The sequence below is a fragment of the Doryrhamphus excisus genome, linkage group LG13 (genome assembly GCF_037039965.1).
Source record: "Doryrhamphus excisus strain RoL-2023G ecotype Guam linkage group LG13, RoL_Dexc_Guam_v1.1, whole genome shotgun sequence".
NCBI classification, from domain to species: domain Eukaryota; kingdom Metazoa; phylum Chordata; class Actinopteri; order Syngnathiformes; family Syngnathidae; genus Doryrhamphus; species Doryrhamphus excisus.
In genome coordinates, this window is record NC_136369.1 from 17,297,106 (window position 1) to 17,322,806 (window position 25,701).

Here is a 25,701-nt window from a genome sequence, read left to right on the forward strand (position 1 = left end):
ACAGAGGAATTATGACGGTAATTGTTAGACTGCCGAGAAGCATTCACACTAACAACATAAACTTTTCAACAACATTCCCACATTCTACTCGAGCTTTTCTTCCTGCCACTCGCACATGCATGCACACATATAGCGCTGCTGCCCCAAACAACAGAGGAATTATGACGGTAATTGTTAGACTGCCGAGAAGCATTCACACTAACAACATAAACTTTTCAACAACATTCCCACATTCTACTCGAGCTTTTCTTCCTGCCACTCGCACATGCGTGCACACACATACAGCGCTGCTGCCCAAACAACAGAGGAAGTATGACAGTAATTGTTAGACTGCCGAGAAGCATTCACACGAACAACATCAAATTTTCAACAACATTCCCATATTCTCCTAGATCTTTTCTTCCTGCCACTCACACATGCATGCACACATATAGCGCTGCTGCCCCAAACAACAGAGGAATTATGACGGTAATTGTTAGACTGCCGAGAAACATTCACACGAACAACATGAACTTTTCAACAACATTCCCACATTCTCCTAGAGCTTTTCTTCCTGCCACTCGCACATGCGTGCACACACATACAGCGCTGCTGCCCAAAACAACAGAGGAATTATGACGGTAATTGTTAGACTGCCGAGAAGCATTCACACTAACAACATAAACTTTTCAACAACATTCCCACATTCTACTTGAGCTTTTCTTCCTGCCACTCGCACATGCGTGCACACATATAGCGCTGCTGCCCCAAACAACAGAGGAATTATGACGGTAATTGTTAGACTGCCGAGAAGCATTCACACTAACAACATAAACTTTTCAACAACATTCCCACATTCTACTTGAGCTTTTCTTCCTGCCACTCGCACATGCATGCACACATATTGCGCTGCTGCCCCAAACAACAGAGGAATTATGACGGTAATTGTTAGACTGCCGAGAAACATTCACACAAAAAACATAAACTTTTCAACAACATTCCCACATTCTCCTAGAGCTTTTCTTCCTGCCACTCGCACATGCATGCACACACTAGTAGCGCTGCTGCCCCAAACAACAGAGGAAGTATGACGGTAATTGTTAGACTGCCGAGAAACATTCACACAAACAACATAAACTTTTCAACAACATTCCCACATTCTCCTCGAGCTTTTCTTCCTGCCACTCGCACATGCGTGCACACACATATAGCGCTGCTGCCCAAAACAACAGAGGAATTATGACGGTAATTGTTAGACTGCCGATAAGCATTCACACGAACAACATAAACTTTTCAACAACATTCTAATTCTCCTAGAGCTTTTCTTCCTGCCACTCGCACATGCATGCACACATATAGCGCTGCTGCCCCAAACAACAGAGGAATTATGACGGTAATTGTTAGACTGCCGAGAAACATTCACACGAACAACATAAACTTTTCAACAACATTCCCACATTCTACTCGAGTTTTTCTTCCTGCCACTCGCACATGCATGCACACACTAGTAGCGCTGCTGCCCCAAACAACAGAGGAATTATGACGGTAATTGTTAAACTGCCGAGAAGCATTCACACGAACAACATGAACTTTTCAACAACATTCCCACATTCTCCTAGAGCTTTTCTTCCTGCCGCTCGCACATGCGTGCACACACATACAGCGCTGCTGCCCAAAACAACAGAGGAATTATGACGGTAATTGTTAGACTGCCGAGAAGCATTCACACTAACAACATAAACTTTTCAACAACATTCCCACATTCTACTCGAGTTTTTCTTCCTGCCACTCGCACATGCATGCACACACTAGTAGCGCTGCTGCCCCAAACAACAGAGGAAGTATGACGGTAATTGTTAGACTGCCGAGAAACATTCACACGAACAACATAAACTTTTCAACAACATTCCCACATTCTACTCGAGCTTTTCTTCCTGCCACTCGCACATGCATGCACACACTAGTAGCGCTGCTGCCCCAAACAACAGAGGAAGTATGACGGTAATTGTTAGACTGCCGAGAAACATTCACACGAACAACATGAACTTTTCAACAACATTCCCACATTCTCCTAGAGCTTTTCTTCCTGCCACTCGCACATGCATGCACACACATATAGCGCTGCTGCCCAAAACAACAGAGGAATTATGACGTATTTGTTAGACTGCCGAGAAGCATTCACACGAACAACATAAACTTTTCAACAACAGTTCCGTAACTTTATATTTTTGGTAACAATTTTCCCATTGAAAATGAATGGACAATTTCAATGTTGCCCCCTAGTGGTGACAATTCATTTTTCATTAAACATTAACTGCGACATTCGGCTAAAATGGTTCAGGTTGTAGATTTGGTTGTCTCCCAAAAGTGATGATTGCGGGCTCAATCATCAGTCAGTGACTGGATAGCGGCACAAAACAGAACTCTCTGTATGCACTCTTTCTCTGACCAATCACAGCAGACTGGGCGTGCCTGGACGCGGGCCGTGGGTGGAATACATTAAAACAGAAAGTTTTCACAGGAATCACAAAACCCAAGGAAATCAAACTGAATAGGCGCTGAATCTGGAAGAACTAGAACAATTTCTGTGCTGGTTATTGTGTTTAGCTGCTCTATAGAAGTCCACAACTCAATACAAATGACCCAAAAATAATTAGCCTAAAAAAATGAAAAAAACATGATGATGATTTTTGTTTTTCTTCTGTCCTAAGAATAATTTAAGGAAGATTATACATTGGAGTGGAGTGTGGGACTGTTCAAAAAAACCTCAGCATTGACGAGAGGGTAAGTTGAACCTACCCCTAATTACCCTGTAAAACAAAATTCAACACTAAACACTGCACTTTTGAAGTTGTTTTTGCTACAGTGCATCTTTTCATTCCACCGAGACATGCTTCCTGTAAAATAACCGATAAATTGCACTTTTATTCAATCTTAATCTCTCTATCGTTTTGGAAAATTTGATGGATAAAAACAAGTGAGATGTGTTGCAAATAACAGTAAAGCCATGAAGGAAAGCCCAATATCAGTGACTTTGAAACAATTGTATCACATCCCCAATATATTACATAACAATCCACTGAGGTATTCCTGATGTGGCTTTTGTTTTTCATGCTTTTATAAAGCATGCTAAGTTTACGCCTATGAAGAAAAAAAAAAGCTGTGGGTATTTTTCAAATCTATATCAGGGGAATTGGACATTGACAGAAAAATGCCATCAGTTTTTTTTTTTTTTTTGCAACATCAGCCTGAGGGAGGGAAGGTTTGGAGATTGGGATTGTAAAAGCAGAAGACACCAAACGCAATGGTGGGCCTGCCTCTTTTTGATTGACAGGTACAGCATTACATGTATTCAGTTGTTTAGATTAGGATGCGACAATTTTTGCTGCAAATTGCGAGAGAAAGAGTGAAATTGGCCGATTCCGATCACATGGATTAACTGTAAATTTTTCCAATATATTTATGATGAGTCTTATTGGCCAGGGGTGACATGTAAGGCGGGAAATGTTAGGACAATTCAAATCCCCGGACTGCCTGGGGGTCTACCCTCAACTTCACTACATCCATAAACCTCTACCTCTTCGCCTCCTATCTGGCAGCTCTAAACACAGCACCCTTCTGCCAATATATTCACTATTTCTCCCAACCATCTCAGTCTGGCCTCTCTGACTTTATCTCCAAGGAGTCTAACATGTAAATGTCGCTTTGATGTACTCTAGTACTTGATCCTATCCATCCTGGTCACTCCCAATGAGAACCTCAGCATCCGCATCTCTGCTACCTCCAGTTCTGCTTCCTGTTTTTTTCCTCAGTGGCACTGTCTCAAAACCAAACAACATGGCTGGCATCACCACAGTTTTGTATACCTTTCCTTTCATTTTGGCGAGCTGTGAGTCGAATTAATTAAAACAAACCGTTTTCGTGGGAAGCACAAATCCAAGGAAATACAACTGGAATAGGTGCAGATTCTGGAAGATCTAGAAAGTTTTCTGTGCTGGTTATTGTGTGTAGCTGCTCTATAGGAGTCCACAACTCAATACAAAGGGCCGAAAAATTCACTGAGTGGAACACATTAAAACAGACCGTTTTTTGCAGGAAGCACGAAGTCCAAGGCAATATATCTGAATAGGTGCAGATTCTGGAAGAACTAGAAAGCTTTATGTGCTGGTTATTGTGTGTAGCTGCTCTATAGGAGTCCACAACAAAGGGCCGGGAAATGACCATGATAGGTCCCTTTTAATACTGTATGAAATTATTTTAACATTATTATAAAAATACATGAAATACACAAAACACTTAATAAGTTGCTTTATAAAAAAATAAAATGCATCGTACAAATAAAGGCTTGAAAGAACACCTTGCCTCCTCTGTGTCTTGTTATTGACAAAAACACAAACATGGCAGCTAGAGCAACACGGACACCACCTCAGGGTTTTGCCATGAGTTATTTCTTGAATTCAATTGTGCTTTTGACCTCCTTGTTTTCTTTTGACCACAGCTGCAAAATAACCCAAAATGGAGCCAAAGAAAGTTGCCAACATGTTGACAAAGAAGGTGAAAAAAAATACATATCAAGGCAACAATTGGTGTAAATATTAGCTTACGCTAACTGCAGTTAAGCTTCATAACCAACACTATTTTTTTTTTTTTTACAGTTGATTAGTAAAGCCAACGTACAACCGATGTTGCGCACCAACCTCCACATATCAAAATTCACATTTACATACACAAATCCAAACTATGAGTCCGCAGTCAGCGGAGGATTGTACATTCGTATTTTGGGATTCATTAGCAGCCAGAACACAGATGACTCACTGTGATCTGCTGACCTCTCATTTGTTTTTATCTTTTTTCCTTTATTCCACCTTGCATCACTACAGTGGTGCGCTTCATTATTATTCACCAGAACATGAGCAATACACCACACAGAGCATCCATAGGGGAACATATAAAGAGCGGAAAAACATCCAAAAAAAAACAAAGAAAACAAGCAAGTTCCTTTTTAAAAAACATACAACAATCACTTCTACCCTAGAAGCAACAACAACAAATAAGCAAATGACATGTTCTGAAATTGTTCTAAGAGAAAATAATGGCATCTGAGTGGGAAGATATTCATCTAGCAGGCATCGTATGAGCCCCTTCCCTCCGGCTATGACACACACTTACACAAATACTGTCACACTTGATAGTGTCCGTGTAGTGAATATCAATTATTGCTACTCTTTTTTCGGACCCACAAAATGTTAACACACAAACACGTTCTACCCATCCCACTCCATATTTCCACTTTAACAGTGTAATGAAAACACAGAGGAAAGGAATTATGCATGAAAAGTGCAAATAATGTTGGTGTGACGTGACTATAATTCACCTCGGCAGTGTTGGGAGTGATTCTATTAATAACAAAACAACAAAGTACAACATGGATGACTTTGCCGTAGTTAGTATATGAGGCTCACAGCTAACTGCTACATTTGAACATTTCGACTGCTGGTCGATAATGTTGGTACCAAATATCGCATAATAATCGATAATTATTAATCGAACATTTTTTTTTAGACCATTCATTCATTTTCTACCGCTTTTCCTCACGAGGGTCGCGGAGAGTGCTGGAGCCTATCCCAGCTGTCTATGAGCGAGAGGCGGGGTACACCCTGGACTGGTGGCCAGCCAATCACAGGGCACATATAGACAAACAACCATTCACACTCACATGGACAATTTGGAGTCGCCAATTAACCTAGCATGTTTTTTGGAATGTGGGAGGAAACCGGAGTCCCCAGAGAAAACCCATGCAAACATGCAAACTCCACACAGAGATGGCTGAGGGTGGAATTGAACCCTGGTCTCCTAGCTGTGAAGTCTGCGCGACCACCGTGCCGCCCTTTTTTAGACCACTTTTTCATGAATAATTATCATGAGAGGTGAGATTCACATTTGAACCACTACATCAGGGGTGACGAAAACTACGGCCCGGGGGCCACATGCGGCCCACCAAGCGTTTGAATCGGGCCCGCCAGTTGCTTTCTCAGTATTTCAAATTTTAACATTCAACAACTGGCAACATAACTTATACTAACTTACTTATACATAACTAAACTAAACTATAAAATCAAATTTCATAGTTTGCTGTGGTCTGAAAAAAAGTGCTCCTGAAAAAAGTGACATGAGAACATACAGCTGATATACAACAATATTTTTACAGATAAAATTACATAAATAATTCAATGTGGACTGTTCGAATTATAAGCCTAAAATAGCGTGTGTTAAATATATATTCTGGCTCCCCAGACAATTTTGTTAACTAAAAGTTTACCCACCCCTGAACTACATGGTACTCAGGTATAGCGTAATTTGTGTGAAACACATTAGCTTGACACAGAAGCCCATTTCAGCCATTTTAAAAAATTAATTATATGATATAATAATATCAGTACAACACATCAAATGAAAAAAACTTTCTCAAGTGTGTTTAACAATGTCAAGAACTTTTAAATACAATACATTCATCACGGAAACAATATGTTTGTGACATGTAATTCGTACTGTCTGTCAAACATTTGTAGCATTTCCTGAAATGCTGTTTTTTTTCTCACTTTGAATGATTGCATTTATTTTCCAGTGTAGCGAGCGACACCGTGTGTGCACGCGCATCATTTTGCGTTGTTTTGTTTGTATTTGCTTTGCCGACCAAATGCGTTTTATTTACATTGAACCATATAAATAAGTAAGCGTTAATGTGATATTCGACTATTTTGGGGCATCTGCAAGAATATTTAATAAGTTTTGATGACAGATATGAATTTATCCATATGTTTATGATAGTACCCGGTGGTATGTGTCTGCTGTAATTTTCTGTTCATTAATCATACATATTAATTATAATTAAAGCAGAATTTTTCTTCAACTATGACTAATGTGCTTTGAAGTCCATGTCAATATAATACCATTAAAACCTTCAATGACAAAAAAATAGATGGGGCTTTATTCAAAGGGTGCGACATCCCAACGCTCTATAAGGTAGCATCAGCCCTCATTAGCAGCATTCTTAATTGACTATAGTGACACGCAATCAATTACTGATACATGATATGACGCCATCACATCAAACTTAATTACCCACATCAGCACAAGGCTCACTGCCCCTCGTATCGACGCCGCGGTGAGCCTCCACACTCCCGACTGGATTCATTATTAGAAGCTCTCGCACTGAATTGAGAGGCCGCATATGCCTGTTGCTATGCATGCATGGAAGTTCAGAACCATGGACAGCAACATGGAGATTTCAATCAGTGTTTCCACTACAAATCAGTACTGAGTCACATGATATTTACCTTGTGGGTAGGGTATTTTGATTCAGAGCTTTTGTACACGGCTAAGCTTTAAGATCAAAGGTTAAAGGAACAGACACAAAAAAAATTTGAGCTGATGTTGTGTGTTTTGCTAATGTAGAGTAAAGTTCAAAGGTCAAAAATCTATCTTGTACAAACCCCATTGAGTGATACCTCAAATTAAAAGTATTAATGTAGTCTTTCTATACCCGCCCTTACTTAGGCAACATAGCTTACTATGATAGCACAATTGCCAAAAAATAATAATTTTCCTGCTCGAAAAAGCCAACCCATCTCCACCACTTAGTCTACAGAAAAAAATGTAAAAAAAATGTCGGTAACTCTCAATCTTTGTGAAACATGGGATTGGGACACCACAGACAGATTACAGTCAGAGATTCCTTTAATCATCTAAATTATACGTATATGTGTGTGTTTATAGAATGCACACAACATAACAGACAAGTCAGTATCTGTCGCCTTCCTTCTTCTTAATAAGCAGTGTGCCGATGGCTGATGAGGCGTTCAGGCACAATGCCTGTTTAAGAAGGCGAGGAACACTACTAAATTCCAAAAAGAAGGCATAGCAAAGTACAAAGGAAACAACTGTAAGAATAGGATTGTAATGCAAAAGTACTGTATATAATGTTAGAATATTTCTTGATTTGGTTTGCATATGTTTTGGCTTTGGTCTGACTTTTTGGAATGAACTAATGACTAAAACCAAGGTTCCAACATATGTCTTCTAATGATGACGTAATGACTGAAGCACACAATTTGATGGCCATAAACTACACACAGGCTGGACATGCTGGTAAAGATTAAGTACAATTACAAGCTTTTTTTTTTTTTTTTAAAGATTGTAAAACGTGATGACCCCTCTCCCCGGGGATCCATGTTAACGTCAGATTATCTGGTGGTTGTGTGTCCCCCAAGCACCGTGATCCTAAATGTGATGCTCTTTCACAACTTTATCTGCAACCCTCCAGGGATGTTATTTACGAGCTAACCTTGCACTCTGACTCCTGGAGAGGTCAAACACGTCCGTCAGTCTGTCTCCCTCTGTGGGGTGTTAAGCGCAACAATGGCTGTGCCACACATGACCTTTGACTTTGTTTTTGTCTTGTGTGTCCACTGATTTGACTCAATTAGTCTGTTGAGAAGTGACTTGTTTTTAATATAAAATATATATTATCACATATCCATCATAACGTATATGCAAGGTAGATTTATCAACACTGAGGAGGCTTTATTTTGTATAGTTTGGTTTATCCATCCGTTTTCTATGCCGCTTATTCTCATTAGGGTCACAGGAGTATGCTGGAGCAATGCTGGAGCCTATCACAGATGACTTTACACCCGGAGAAAACCCACGCATGCACGGTGAGAACATGCAAACTCCACACAGAAATGGCCGAGGGTGGAATTGAACTCAGGTCTACTAGCTTAATGGCCTATGCGCTAACCACTCCATCGCCACACAGCCTTGTTCAATTAATATAACACATACAAATAAAACAAAGACCAAAAAAAATGCAAAGTGCAACTGGAAATTGTCTAAATGTGCGAGTGTGAATGGTGTGTTGAATAAAGAGTTGAATAAAGTAGTTGAAAACAAGACAAACGTCAAACAAGCAGTTGTTATTCATTCATTCATTTTCTACCGCTTATCCTCACGAGGGTCACGGCGGGTGCTGGAGCCTATCCCAGCTGTCTTCGGGCGAGAGAGGCGGGGTTACACCCTGGACTGGTGGCCAGCCAATCACAGGGCACATATAGACAAACAACCATTCACACTCACATTCATACCTATGGACAATTTGGAGTCGCCAATTAACTTAACATTTTTGGTTCACTCATTCATTCATTCATTCATTTTCTACCGCTTTTTCCTCACGAGGGTCGCGTGGGTGCTGGAGCCTATCCCAGCTGTCTTGGGGCGAGAGACGGGGTACACCAACCAATCACAGGGCACATATAGACAAACCATTCACACTCATATTCATACAATTTGGAGTCGCCAATTAACCAAACATTTTGGTTCATGTTTAAGGTTAAAAATAAGTTTTGAAAAAACTCTGTAAAAATATATGCTAAAAATACCTAATGGTATACAATATTGCTTTTATGCTACATAAATAATCTGATATATTGTATACACACATGCAGTTCCATCAAATTACCTTAATCACGTGACAGGCACGGTCGCAGTATTAAGCACCCAATGTGTGCAAAAACACGCCCCCTTACTACACAAACCACACCCCCTTTAGCCCCCCACTTCCTGCTTTCCCATTTGCTCGCGGCAGGCGCTAGTTATATGCAAATGAGATGATGGGTGGCCGGGGTCTGTTAGTAAAACTGACGTCACAAGGGAAGAAGAGGGAAAGGGAGAGAGGAGAGTAAGAGGGAGGGGGTAGAGGAAAGGGGAGGGGCCGACTCCAAAAGAGAGAGAGAGAGAGAGAGAGTGAGAGAGAGAGAGAGACAGAGAAAGAGAGAGAGAGAGAGCGCCGAGCCCCGCCGGCGGCCCATTGAGGAAAGATGGCCACAGTCAGTGCAAACGGAGTGCAGCAGGAGAATGGATTCAGCACCACGAACAGCGGCGGCAGGATGAACGGGCTCAGCCTCGGCCAGAACACCATCCCCATGAAGGACCACGACGCCATCAAGCTCTTCATCGGCCAGATCCCCCGCAACCTGGAGGAAAAGGACCTGAAACCGCTCTTTGAGGAATTTGGCAAGATATACGAACTCACGGTACTGAAAGACAGGTTTACCGGGATGCATAAAGGTTGGTTGGGGCTTTTTAATTATTCTTTCTCATCTTTATAAGTGTGCAAAAGAGGCAGGATTAACATGAAACAGTGACCTATTTTTGTGTTTTTGGGACCGGAGGGGGGCCGGACCTAACTATTTTAACACGTGGATGTGTTCCGCGCCTGTTAATTGCATGAGCGCATCCACGTGAAGACAGCTACTACACGCCTTTGTGCATGCATGCATGTGTGTGTGTGTGTGTGTGTGTGTGTGTGTGTGTGTTTACATTGACAATCATGAGCGTGGAAGGGGGCGGGACGCTGCTGCAGCTTCACAACAATTTTTTTTCCTCCCCTCTACACACGCACGCCACACACAATGTTCCAAAATGGATGTTTTGGCATTCATGTTTCACCTTTTAGGATGCGTTCAAGTGTCATCCGGTACTTTTTACAATGTAAAAACAACACATTTTGTGTGCACTTTTGTTTTACGTCCACTATATGATATTTTTGTTATGGGACATATCCATGAAGTCATTATTTGGGTATCTTTCATGACATATTAGTTGATGTAAATCAATATTTCCAACCTGCTGGTATTAAATAAATATCTTATTTTCAGATTACTATCTTAGATTTGACAAAAATGTTCCAAAATGGATGTTTTGGCATTCATGTTTCACCTATTAGGATGCGTTCAAGTGTCATACGGTACTTTTTATAATGTAAAAACAACACATTTAGTGTTTTTTTTGGTTTTACGTCCACTATATGATATTTTTTGTCATGGGACATATTCATAAAGTCATTATTTGGGTATCTTTCATGACATATTAGTTGATGTAAATCAATATTTCCAACCTGTTGGTATTAAATAAATATCTTATTTTCAGATTACTATCTTAGATTTGACAAAAATGTTCCAAAATGGATGTTTTGGCATTCATGTTTCACCTATTAGGATGCGTTCAAGTGTCATCCGGTACTTTTTATAATGTAAAAACAACACATTTAGTGTTTTTTTTTGTTTTACGTCCACTATATGATATTTTTGTCATGGGACATATCCATAAAGTAATTATTTGGGTATCTTTCATGACATATTAGTTGATATGAATCAATATTTCCAACCTGCTGGTATTAAATAAATATCTTATTTTCAGATTACTATCTTAGATTTGACAAAAATGTTCCAAAATGGATGTTTTGGCATTCATGTTTCACCTTTTAGGATGCGTTCAAGTGTCATCCGGTACTTTTTACAATGTAAAAACAACACATTTTGTGTGCATTTTTGTTTTAAGTCCACTATATGATATTTTTGTTATGGGACATATCCATAAAGTAATTATTTGGGTATCTTTCATGACATATTAGTTGATGTAAATCAATATTTCCAACCTGCTGGTATTAAATAAATATCTTATTTTCAGATTACTATCTTAGATTTGACAAAAATGTTCCAAAATGGATGTTTTGGCATTCATGTTTCACCTATTAGGATGCGTTCAAGTGTCATACGGTACTTTTTATTTCATTTTGTGTGCACTTTTGTTTTACGTCCACTTTGTGATATTTTTTGTCATGGGACATATCCATAAAATCATTATTTGGGTATCTTTCATGACATATTAGTTGATATGAATCAATATTTCCAACCTGCTGGTATTAAATAAATATCTTATTTCCAGATTACTATCTTAGATTTGACAAAAATGTTCCAAAATGGATGTTTTGGCATTCATGTTTCACCTATTAGGATGCGTTCAAGTGTCATACGGTACTTTTTACAATGTAAAAACAACACATTTAGTGTTTTTTTGTTGTTTTACGTCCACTATATGATATTTTTGTCATGGGACATATCCATAAAGTCCATAAATTATTTGGGTATCTTTCATGACATATTAGTTGATGTAAATCAATATTTCCAACCTGCTGCATTAAAATAAATATCTTATTTTCAGATTACAATCTTAGATTTGACAAAAAGCTTCTAAAATATACTTCTAAAGAGCGTACCGAGAACCGTCTCTTCAACCGGACGACAGCATTCACACTTAAAACAAACAAAGCGTACCAGCACAGCAAACACACCAGAGTTCGTTTTAACAGAACCACACAAGTGTGAACGCACCCTTGAACGCACCCTTGTGTGTGTGTGTGACGTACACGGCAGCTGCACGGTATTGTAGTGGTGCTGCATGGGCGGGCTGCAGTCAGGAAGTAGGAGAGCATTCAGGACGATTATTATAATAATAATAATAATAATAATAATAAAAGAGGCTCTCTGCTATCCGGTGTAAGTGTGTTCTCCTTACTCCTCATTGCCCCCCCGCCCCCCCATCCCACTCCCCATCCCTGCAATGCCACCCTCGACCAAGACATCAGTAATCACCTTGCAATTATGGCGACAAGCTGCTGATTACAAGAGATCGATCACTTCTTAATGATAGTTATAAGCAAAGAGTGAGGATGAGAGACTTGTTTTTTTTTTCAAGGCACAAAGAGCCATTAAGTCCAAAGTCCATTAGGCGGAACTTTAATTGCTTTCTGCACGCTCCCCCCCCCCCCCTCTATACGTTTAAGGCACGCACCATGTATAGTCACACATGAGGGTTCATCTTTTGTTGCAAGACATCATTTTTGCATTTTCAATTTAATTTATAACATTATTGTTTTTTTTTCCTTGATTAGAAAATAATAATATGTAAAGGAAATTAAACTATCAGTAACAACTGGTGAGATGGAAGGCCTTCTCATCTGTTTCTTCCTACTGCTTTTTGTACATGTATTATAAACATGTGATGTACTTCAATGTAACTTGCTGAGCATAGAATGAAATAATAATAATAAATGTTATTTGTATAGCGCTTTTCAGAGTACTCAAGGACAAAAAATAAATAAAAATAGAGTTGAGTAAGAACAGAGTAAAAGATGCATTAAAATACAATATCCAAACATTCATTCAGAGCTAAAGACAAGGCTAAAAAACAGGGCGGGGCGCGGCAGTCGGGTATAAAAAGTTATATATTAAAAACTGATAATAAACTAAAACTAAATAAACTAAACCAGTCAAATGAGTATTTATTTTCAAGCTTTTCCAACCAGTAAAACTGCAGCAAATATGATTTTTACATGAATATGCATGGAGTATGAATGTCATTATTCCATCCATCTATTTTCTTTTTTCATTTTCTATTTAAAATTAAAAATAAAATTAAAATTAAAATTAAAATTAAAATTAAAATTAAAATTAAAATTAAAATTAAAATTAAAATTAAAATTAAAATTAAAATTAAAATTAAAATTAAAATTAAAATTAAAATTAAAATTAAAATTCATTCATTTTCTACTGCTTTTCCTGCACACTAACCACTTGACCAACGAGTTAATTAAAATTAAAATTAAAATTAAAATTAAAATTAAAATTAAAATTAAAATTAAAATTAAAATTAAAATTAAAATTAAAATTAAAATTAAAATTAAAATTAAAATTAAAATTAAAATTAAAATTAAAATTAAAATTAAAATTAAAATTAAAATTAAACACTTAAATTATATTAAGAAAGCAGGAAGTGTACAAATGTAACAGTTACTGATTGTAAAAGTACCAGATGGAGGGGTAGGATTTAATAAGCTTAGCTTCTTCCTACTCCTTTTGGACATGTGGAACTGTGAACTGATTATGGGATGCACTCAATTATAATCTGATGCATGTTCAAATGAAATAAAGGTAAAGTAAAAGTAAAGTAAAAGTAAAGGGACCCCATAGGTCTACAGGTTAGTCAAGTCATGTCATGGAAATTTATATAGCGCTAATTCAGGTCGCTGTTCACTTCGGTCTCGAACCGTGCTCTTCATGCATCAAAGAAGACCAGCTAAACCTCTTTAGCGACGGAGGCAAGGAAGTAACCTCAAACAAGAACTAAGCTTTTTTTACATTTTCTACAAGTGGTCGTTCTTTTGCCTGACAACAGGTTGTGTCTGTCCCTGAGCGGGGAGAGGGGCCCCACCCCCCACCCTTGGGGGCTGCTGATTCACTTCACCTGCTTTGGTTTTCCTTAATGAGACTAATCCCATTTCTTTGCTCTTGTTGCTTCCTGCAGCCATCACATGACACTGCAGCAGGGACATGCTTTACATGAGCAAAAAAAAAAAAAAAAAACTCATCCCTGTAATGCATTGGTCAAATCTTATTAAAAGTAAAGTGACTTTGAATGTCAAACGCATATATGCATCAGAGCGGCTTGGGGCAGGCGGAACCGGCGGAATCCTGGAACAGGATTATCCATCTTTCCGAGTCAGACCACCTCCTTCTGTGTTGACATTCAGAGGATGGTCGAGAGGACAGGCGTAAACAACGGCAACATGGAGGATATTGTTTTTAATCGATCACGACGGGGAAAAGAGGTTGAGCGCCGGCGGCTGGTTGGCCGGTGGAACAGGTGGTGTGGGGAGGTGGGGGGTGGTGTTTTGAGGAAGGTGGGGGCCCGGGACGGATTGTTCAAGGCTGCTTCAGCTGAGCTCATCGCAGCCAGCGCTCTACTCGCTACGATCAATAAGATCATGAACTGTAGCCGTTGACTTACATATCATACATAATTTGACTGGCTGTGATAACTGGGGGGAGGATTGAGAATTTAATGCTTGCGCGAGGAACCATATTTGGTAACGTGGATCATGTGATATCTACCAGCCAATCATCATTTATAATCTAATAAAGAAAACCAGTATGAGACTATTATACTGGTATAATTTAACATAATTCAGTTAAATAAAAGGCCTAACAGTGACAATAAGAAAACACATTATTAGTCACAATAATTTTTTTTATTTTCTAGTTTGGTGATTAAAACAAAAATATAATATTGCTGTACATAAAAGTTTATTTCCCTTCTATGGTTTGTTATTTTTTTTAATTTTTATAATAATACATTTTTTTAATTGAATAAACACAATAATAGCATTCAACCAGCCAAGGGTATACCCCGCCTCTTGCTCCAAGCCAGCTGGGATAGGCTCCAGCACCCCCCCGTGTGAGGAAAAGCGGTAGAAAATAATTTTAATTTTAATTTTAATTTTAATTTTAATTTTAATTTTAATTTTAATTTTAATTTTAATTTTAATTTTAATTTTAATTTTAATTTTAATTTTAATTTTAATTTTAATTTTAATTTTAATTTTGTACTCCGGTTTCCTCCCACATTCCAAAAACATGCTAGGTTAATTAGCGACTCCAAATTGTCCATAGGTATGAATGTGAGTGTGAATGGTTGTTTGTCTATATGTGCCCTGTGATTGGCTGGCGACTAGTACCCTTACCTCGCCTCTCGCCCATAGATAGCTGGGATAGGCTCCAGCACCATGTGAGAAAAAGCGGTAGAATTTTAATTTTAATTTTAATTTTAATTTTAATTTTAATTTTAATTTTAATTTTAATTTTAATTTTAATTTTAATTTTAATTTTAATTTTAATTTTAATTTTAATTTTAATTTTAATTTTAATTTTAATTTTAATTTTGAGGGTCTCACTCAATCCATTCCATAGTTTGATTCCACACCTACCTAATGTCGTGTCCACGGACGTGTCTGTTTATTTACCAGCGGTTGTAAAACAATATTATTGTCAGGTAGCTGCAAACAGCCCACAGTCGTCATGCGGGGGTGGAAGGGAAGGTTGACTTGACAGTCTGTGTGCGAGGTGCAGCCAGGTTGCGCTGTTTAACATCCATCATTTTGGCCGTGCACTACATTATCATAACACTTAGTGTCAGCGCCAGGAGCCTGCACGCCGCTCAGACATGCTGACTGATGGCGGGGGGGGCAAATACTTCGTTTGAGTAGCGTTATTTATCAATCCGTCTAGGATCGCTGGGAGGAGACGAGCCGCACAGCAAAGGAGGAGCAGATAGAAGGAGTTTTTGTGTCCTCATCCATTGTGCGCTCGTATCATAGGGAGGGTCCATTGTAGGCTATTAATAGAAAAGGACATGAAACCCTGACATTAATACAAAAATCTCCTTTCATATGTGACATGGAATTGCTCGGTGGAAGTTTCAGAGAGTGACAGACTCACGTTAAAGCACCGGCGTGTTGATTGACAGGTCATGTATGTTGCGGTCGTGTGAACTGTGTTTGAACCAGACTGCTAGAGTTAGCGCATGGAACAGCTTGTTCTTGACGGATGGATGTACAGATGCTCCGCAGGCGACGCAAACGTCTGGATCTCAGCGGTCACGACAGCTTCAGTGCCATTTTTAGACGCACTATACACAGTATGGACTGTATATGCAGATATATTTAACATAATCTTCATTTTGAACTTGTTAGTCGTACCTGAAATGGGAATTCCATGGTTGTAATTGTTACATTATTGAGGTATAATGATGAAACCTGACAGGAATATTATGGGTTTTTTTTTTGAGAGGCACTGATATTAGCTGTATTTGCATTCTGCATACGATTTGCAATGGTGATGTGCTGTTTGAAAAACACAGACACAATTTCTCCTACATAGATAATAGTGCTGAAGTCCATTCACATTGGAGTTAGTTAGCATGGAAAATACCTTCCATCTGGTACTTTTACAATCAGTAAATGTTACATTTGCTCACTTCCTGCTTTCTTAATTTAATTTTAATTTTAATTTTAATTTTAATTTTAATTTTAATTTTAATTTTAATTTTAATTTTAATTTTAATTTTAATTTTAATTTTAATTTTAATTTTAATTTTAATTTTAATTTTAATTTTAATTTTAATTTTAATTTTAATTTTAATTTTAATTTTAATTTTAATTTTATCGGAATTCCATGGTTGTAATTGTTACATTATTGAGGTATAATGATGAAACCTGACAGGAATATTATGTTTTTTGTTTTTTTTTGAGAGGCACTGACATTAACTGTATTTGCATTCTGCATACGATTTGCAATGGTGATGTGCTGTTTGAAAAACACAGACACAATTTCTCCTACATAGATAATAGTGCTGAAGTCCATTCACATTGGATTTAGTTAGCATGGAAAATATCTTGAACCACTCCGGTTTTAGCTTCTAACACAAAGTAGCTGCAAAGCATGACGTTAAACTATAATTATGGAGGCCAAATTATTCCATGTGAATAAAATGTTAACTTAATTATGTTGTGATATCAAAAAATCATGTGGTGTCCAATCATCATGATTGTTATCACTGACATATTTTGCTCAGCGCAAGGTTTTATTTGCTACTACTTTTCATTTTTGATTGATTTTAGGTTGTGACAGTGATTTGACTGATTAGGACTGGTCGTCAACTTTACATTTTGACTTGTCAGCATCTTCGTTACATACATAGTATATCCCAAAAGTCCCCCCTTACATTTCTCAAACTCACATTTGTGATATACTGTAGGTGGCACCTAACAAAATGGCTCTGTGTCTTTTTCCAAGTCTGTTGCTTGGCAGAATTTGTGGGGCAGAATCATTCATTCATTCATTTTCTACCGCTTTTCCAGCTGTGAAATAATATCCCAGCTGTCTTTGGGCGTGAGGTGGGGTACACCCTGGACTGGTCGCTAGCCAATCACAGGGCACATATAGACAAACAACCATTCACACTCACATTCATACCTATGGACAATTTGGAGTAGCCAATGTTTGATGGAGCATGTTTTTGGAATGTGGGAGGAAACCGGAGTACCCGGAGAACATGCAAACTCCACACAGAGATGGCCGAGGGTGGAATTGAACCCTGGTCTCCTAGCTGTGAGGTCTGCGCAATAACCACTAGACCACCGTGCCGCCCCGGGACAGAATCAATTGTAAAATAAAATACGGGCATATGGTCGCCACATTTGCTTTGCTGAGCCATCACAAGCTAAGACAGGAACAAATCTGCTGCAAAAATGTCCCTTCCAAGCACTGAAGTCATTTACGGACCAGTTTCTCCCGAAGACCATCAGTTGAATACCTCAGCCATATAAAATACATGTTCTCATAGCTCCCATAAGCAGACAATTTGCATCAATTATTAAAGTTTCCAATGTAATGAGATGTTGAGTTTGGCTGATATAAATGTACAAAGGCTCAGAATGAAGGATAAACAGTCACGCCGGTTGAAAAGAGGAAGTGGTGGCTTCCTGTGATGAGCAGGTTAAGTGGGGTGGTCGTGAAAAAAGACAATTTACTATTCCATAATTTCAGCGATGTCCAACAATTACATTTAAATGAAAAAGTAAAGTGCTTCCAACCCATTTTGTTGATTACTTTTCCAAACTTCCTTCCCTGACAGCTCGTTTTCTGAATGGAAAAAATACTTGGAGCACACAATGACACACATGCAAGCATTAAGAGTGATTGTGTTTTTCCTTTAAAGACACCAGCTGGCCTTAATTGGAAGGATTGTCAAACAAAATTTGGGTAAAATGTTGAATTGATTAGCTTAGAAAGTGATGAATCGAGCAATTGGCTTTCCTTCAACCGAGTGGTCCTCAAATGATGGAAATGAAGGCACCAAAATCTCTGGACTGATAGCCAATCACAGGGCTGCCGAGGTGCTACAGTGCTGCCTGAGGAGCACGAGAGCCCAGAGAGAGGCCGACGTCATTGCAGCTCCCTCAGGCAGATGCAGTGCATTATGGGAAAACTTTAAAAGATTTGTTATTTTTTCCATTGTAAACTCATATCGGTACATTCGTTCATTTTCTAGTGCTTATCCTCACAAGGGTCGCGGGGGGGGGGGTGCTGGAGCCTATCCCAGCTGTCTTCGTGCAAGAGGGGTACACTCTGGACTGATCACCAGCCAATCACAAGGCTGCCGAGGTGCTACAGTGCTGCCTGAGGAGCACGAGAGCCCAGAGAGAGGCTGACGTCATTGCAGCTCCCTCAGGCAGATGCAATACATTATGGGAAAACTTTAAAAGATTTTTTTTTTCCATTATAAACTCATATTGGTACATTCGTTCATTTTCTAGTGCTTAGTCTCACAAGGGTCGGGGGGGGGGGGGGTGGTGCTGTAGCCTATCCCAGCTGTCTTCGGGCGAGAGGCGGAGTGCACCCTGAACTGATCGCCAGCCAATTACAAGGCTGCCGAGATGCTACAGTGATGCCTGAGGAGCATGACAGCCTAGAGGGAGGCTGACGTCATTGCAGCTCCCTCAGGCAGATGCAATGCATTATGGGAAAACTTTTGTTATTTTTCCATTGTAAACTCATATTGGTACATTAGTTCATTTTCTACCGCCAGCCAATCACAGGACACATATAGACAAACAACCATTCACACTCACATTCATACCTATGGACAATTAACCTAGCATGTTTTTGGAATGTGGGAGGAAACCGGAGTATCCGGAAAAATCCCCATGCATGCACGGGGAGAACATGCAAACTTCACACAGAGATGGTCGAGGGTGGAATTGAACTCTGGTCTCCAAGCTGTGAGTCATGCACGCTAACCACTCGTCCACCATGCAGCCTATTTACTATTTATTTTTTTACTTTATTTCTGAGTATACAGTATTTTGTGGAGGTACTGTACAAATGTATAGCTACGTGAACACAATCGTTTGAATCCTGGTGCGCACCAAACAAGTTAACCCTTGTGCTAATGCTAATCAGGGAATCACCTCATGGATCTGACACATGTTATTGTTCGGATATGATGGGAATATTTATAGGAATATTTGTTATTCCTAGGCTGAGTTCCCACGTGTCCTTTGGTTGTAACCTCTCTTTGCTCTCCCAATCATCTTATTATTGCAAGTGTTTGTCAAAGCAAACTACATGTGACATAAAAGCGCACTGGGACTCACATCCTCCCCGTGCTCCGACACTCCCTCCGGAGGCCTCACAGTCTTGTAATGTCAGGGAAGATGACGAGTGTATCCCTCCCCCCCCCTGGGGGCTCCCAAACTTTTCCGCTTTTGCTAGTACGGCATGCCGTTTCATCAGCGTCGTGGAGGTGATTTTTCCTCCTGACTAAGTGCCTGCTAGCGGGTGAAGGTTGTCGTGAAAGGGAGCGCTCTTGGCCGGGAGCCAGTTGCTCGGCTTCAGGGGGTGACTATACGCCGTGAGCCGGGCTATCATCACTATGCGTGTGTTGTGCTCCGTCTTCTCCCGTGGGAATCCTTGGCAGCGGTTGTGACATGTAGTAATGGGAAATTATGCTGCACGGTGCAAAACCTAAGCTGAATGGGGTCACCCACTGTCAGCTGTGCACCCACAAAGACAACCCTGTGACGGGAAGCTGCCGCACGTTTGTTTGTTGCTCTTTTGTTTATCCATACATTTTTACTTACTGCCTGGATCTTTTCCCGGGAAGAAATCTCCAGGGATCTAAGTTTCATCTTATAGTTGTTGTTTATTTTTTTTTTCATATATAATGACTCATGCGTTTCAAACAAGATAGAAACAAAGGGCAGAGCTATAAATAAAACCCATGCAAGACTTCTGATATGACTAACAGGGTCAAAATGAACTTAGCTGGAGAAATAGTCACTATGCTTCTAATTTGCACCGCTCTGTCAACCTATGGCTGTGAATATTCTCATTCATCCACATCATTGTGTTCTCAGGGCTTTCAATCCATCGCAACTGGACGGTTCGGGCTGTCTTAGAAAATGTTATGTGTAAAATCCAGTGTATTTATAAGGAGGAAGGAACATTACATTCAGATTTATCATAGTCATGGATAAACATGAAAACAACGTGCCTTGTTTATTTGATAGAGGCTAAATGATTTAGTCTTTTTCTGATGAAAGGACAGCATTGGATATGGGATAAAAAGTGGCACCGCAGACACCCCCCGTTCTGTTCATGGGTGGTTTCTCAACCTTAACGTAGATGCCTTCCAAACCATCTGTCTTTGTTGTCCAGAATGTGTACATTTTTCTCCTCAAAAGAGTTCTGTTTCTCTTTGAGACAGCCGAGTCTTGACCTGAAATGTTATGATATGTGGCTGCTCAGTAGCTGCTTGCCCCCCCCCCCCCCCCCAAAAAACACTCTCTTCCTCAGTGCATACACCAGCATACACCAGATTGTATGCTTTGATAAAACCTAAAAGCCCAGCCCAGAGGGAGGCTGATGTCATTGCAGCTCCCTCAGGCAGATGTGATGCATTATGGTAAAACTTTAAAATATTTGTTATTTTTTCCAATGTAAACTCATATTGGTACATTCGTTCATTTTCTACCGCCAGCCAATCACAGGGCACATATAATAGACAAACAACCATTCACACTCACATTCATACTTATGGACAATTTGGAGTCGCTAATTAACCTAGCATGTTTTTGGAATGTGGGAGGAAACCGGAGTACCCGGAGAAAACCCACGCATGCACGGGGAGAACATGCAAACTCCACACAGAGATCTCCGAAGGTGGAATCTAACTCACACTCTCCTAGCTGTGTGGCCTGCGCGCTAACCACTCGAACACCGTGCAGCCCCATTACGACTACAGTAGTGAAAAATGTGTCCTGTAGTATACAGCTATGAGTATATGCATCAATCATGTAATTGTATAGAACTACTTTCACATAGTTTTATGGCAGGGGTCTCAAACACACGGCCCGCGGGCCAAATGTGGCCCGCAGGACACATCTGTTGTTAACCTAGCATGTTTGCCAATCCCAATCGGATTGGGGAAAGGAATATTCCACCCCTGGGAATCCGATTATATATTCATTGGGAATGAGGTGTATAGAAAGGTTTGAGCAAATAAACCGAATGCAATTGGAATATTTGAGTCCATGTATACGTGGCTAAGGTTGAATTTGATCACACCCACATGTACAAGAAGTCTGCATAAAAAAATAAGTTAATTCTTTTGTTATGAATAATTACTTAACATTATTTATGTCATATTTTCAGATTAATTGTGTTGACATTATTTTCTATGGGAAAAAAAACTAGTTTCGGTTTGTGACTGACCTTTTTGGAACAAAGTGATAACGAAAACCGAGGTATCACCTCACATATGAAATCGAACTTTGATGGGATGCGGAGGTAGGAAAAATGGCGGTAAAAATGTGGTGGTACTTGGTGTCGAAATACCTCAAATACTACAGTTTCTTTGACATTTTGGCCACTCATCCTGCATTACTGCTCACAACACAACAAATGATATGCTATATACATATGTAATGTATTAAGAATATTAAAAATATGATTTTTTTTTTTTTACATGCAGGAATCGCATCTTTGCAGGTTATACTTTAAAAATTGTCAAGTACTGTATAGAGGAATGACATCTTCCTTCTATCTGCAGGATGTGCCTTTCTTACATACTGTGCCAGAGAATCAGCACTGAAAGCCCAGAGCGCCCTCCATGAACAGAAGACCCTGCCAGGGGTAAGTGTGTCCCCTTTTATCACCTCTTCATCTAAACGCTGAACCTCCCCCTTAAGTCCCCCGCGGTTGGACATGTTGTCATGGCAACCTTCAGACACATCATCCTGTCACCTCCACACACATAAGTGGGAGTGGCCTATCTCACCTCGCGGTGTGTATTTTTACACAAGCGTTCCTTCATAAGAGCCGTCCTTCCTTTCGTCCTCACTGGCAATATGGCAGACACTAATTGCCTTGAGGAATCCCTCTCTCATTATCACATATAATCAAACAGTAAGTATAAACAATTATTTTAACCATGTATATCGCCATCTGCTGTTTTTTGTTCCAAATCTCGGCTGGATTGGTTGTTGTTTCCCGTACCTCCCACCCCCTTCGCCAAAGGCAAACAGGAAGAGGATAACTTTTTCAATTCAAGTAATGGCTTTCTACAAAACGGTTCAGGTATAAAAAAAAAAAAAAAAAAAAAAAAAAAAAAAAACATGCCGAGTAGTGGCCCCTTAAAGCCGCCCCAGGAGGAGGCCCTCGATGTGGGATGAGGCGTGAGCTTCTGAGTGGGACTGGCTCTCTCTCACATCAGGAGGAATTATCGAGGTGTGATTGAATTACGCCCCCCGGGTGCTAAAGGAGATGCCCCCCCCCCTTCTTCTCCTCTACTTCCCAAGACACCTCTTCTCTGAGGTTTTAATCAGAGCCGCAAGATCTTAAACCCCCAGAGTGCTGCAGAAGTTCAAGACCCAAAGAGAATTGTGTGCAAAGACAGAGGCCAGAGGTGCTTGATGGACTAGGGGCTTTACTCTGCCCCCTTTTTTTTTTTTGGGTTAATCACATGTTTGCACTTCATTGCATATCATAGGTACTTCCGTGCGATGCCCGCCTCGCTGCGTGTCGCGGCGTCGTAATGACATGATTGTCATGATGGTTTCCTGTCTTTATTGGCCTCATGACGGGACATTCTTGTTTGTCTTCTATCTGGAAAGAGGTTAATGGCGTGCTCTGCCGGCTTTTGGGTAAACATTGGCCCCCATACAGAGCTCAGAGAGGGGTCAGTCCTGCAATCTCGAGCGGGCTTAATAAAGATGTCCCGTCATTGTCGATGTGTGTGTGTGCAAAAAAAATATGTCTATAAGAATGGAGGACAAGAAGACTTCTAGACGTGCCTGATTGTTATTGTCATGCCCTGATGCTTGGAAATGCTCGGTGCTTCAGTGGTTTCTCCTTACCGAGCGTGATTGAGTCCACTTCTATGCGTGTGTCTCTGTGGTTGTCAGGCAACACAATAGTGCTTTTTTTTTCCCTGCGCCTGTCATTTAATGTTTTATGAAATGAAAATAACCAGCAATGCGTTGCTTTCTGGTTGGGTTGTCTGCCATGGAGGTTGAAGTCATTTTACCGACTGTACAAGTCTGCATTTTTCCCTTTGTGCTGCTCTTTATGAATAACAATAACAATCATATTCTGTCATGAAAGCAATTATTTTGGGATTCGATTTATTATATAGGCTGCACGGTGGTTGAGTGGTTAGCGCACTGGCCACACAGCTAGGAGCCCCGGGTTCAATCCTGCCACTCCGGTTTCACTCCCACATTCCAAAAACATGCTAGGTTAATTGGCGACTCCAAATTGTCCATAGGTATGAATGCGAGTGTGAATGGTTGTTTGTCTGTATGTGCCCTGTGATTGGCTGGCCACCAGTCTAGGGTGTACCCCGCCTCTCGCCCAAAGACAGCTGGCATAGGCTCCAGCACCCCCGCGACCCTTGTGAAGAAAAAGCGGTAGAAAATGAATGAAATGAATGAATTTATTATATAGGCTCCACGGTGGACGAGTGGTTAGCGCACTGGCCACACAGCTAGGAGCCCCGGGTTCAATTCCGCCACTCCGGTTTCACTCCCACATTCCAAAAACATGCTAGGTTAATTGGCGACTCCAAATTGTCCATAGGTATGAATGTGAGTGTGAATGGTTGTTTGTCTATATGTGCCCTGTGATTGGCTGGCCACCAGTCCAGGGTGTACCCCGCCTCTCGCCTGAAGACAGCTGGGATAGGCTCCAGCACCCGCCGTCACAGTCGTGAGGATAAAAAATGAATGAATGAATTATTAGCTTAGTTATCAATGAAATCTAGTGGCAGGAAGTGTATTTGTCACCTAGGCTTACCTGGCCACACGTATCAAAAAAAATAAACAGTAATGATATTAAAAAATATCTATATTTATATCTATACTATATAAGAGGGTTTTGAACCGGGGTCTACACTCCACCACTGGTCGGCAGCCAATCACAGGGCTACCAAAGTGCTACAATGCTGCCTGAGGAGCATGAGAAACCGGAGGGAGGCTGATGTCATTGCAGCTCCCTCAGGCAGATGCAATGCATTATGGGAAAACTTGAAAAGATTAAGATTATTTTTCCCATTGTAAACTCATATTGACACATTCATTCATTTTCTATCGCTTATCCTATCCAAGGGTTGCGGGGGTGCTGGAGCAAGACACCGAGGTACACCCTGGACTGGTGGCCAGCCAATCACAGGGCACATATAGACAAACAACCATTCACACTCACATTCATACCTATGGACAATTTGGAGTCGCTAATTAACCTAGCATGTTTTTGGAATGTGGGAGGAAACCGGAGTACCCGGAATAAACCCACGCATGCACAGGGAGAACATGCAAACTCCACACAGAGATGGCCGAGGGTGGGATTGAACTTGGGTCTCCTCGCTGTGAGGTCTGCTCGCTAACCACTCGACCACCGTGCAGCTTACTCTCTGTTCACTCTAGAAATTAAAAAAAATATTCAGTTTGTCTTAGAACATGACTGAAGTTAGCGGATTTTTTAAAACCTTACTTTCTATGTCTCTGTCTTAGTTTATTTTTATATTTTTGATTTTATTTTTGGTCGAAACAAACCTTCATCAAAAAGGTGTAATATGCATGCCAGGCCACTAGTTGGCAGAAGTGTCATCAGTCTCGATTCGTGTCTTGTCTTGACTTGCAAGTCCTTACTTTAGACTCGACTTGAGACTTTCCCCCACCTCTATTCTTGGTGATGACACTGATTAATATAAAAAAAACAAGAAATATCGCTCATGCACCTAAATCTTTTGTCTTATCCAACATTGCCTTTTTAATACCATTTTTAATGACGACTTTGTAGTAATGATTAAAAGTATACTTTGTTGCGAGAGCGTTATAAGCCCAGAAAGTAGCACATCCATTTGGACTGCGATATAATCAGACAGAGACGGATTCTTCCCTGAAATGGGATGCTTTCAATCTTATAC

General features: G+C 40.1%; 1 protein-coding gene across 10 annotated transcripts in view; it reads left to right on the top strand.

The window, feature by feature from the left end:
- Window positions 1-9,775: 9,775 nt before the first annotated feature.
- The window catches only part of celf6 (CUGBP Elav-like family member 6), a 196,122-nt gene continuing 180,196 nt past the window's right edge, over window positions 9,776-25,701 (top strand). For 4 of the 10 annotated variants that reach the window (XM_058089008.2, XM_058089007.2, XM_058089012.2 and 1 more), the window contains exons 1-2: window positions 9,779-10,104; window positions 22,327-22,409. In XM_058089008.2, coding sequence (XP_057944991.1) covers window positions 9,855-10,104; window positions 22,327-22,409 — 333 coding nt within the window. In that variant the 5' untranslated portion in view covers window positions 9,779-9,854. Of the gene's footprint in view, window positions 10,105-22,326; window positions 22,410-25,701 lie in introns of all 10 variants that reach the window. The other 6 variants (XM_058089006.2, XM_058089010.2, XM_058089011.2 and 3 more) reach the window with 3 other exon arrangements.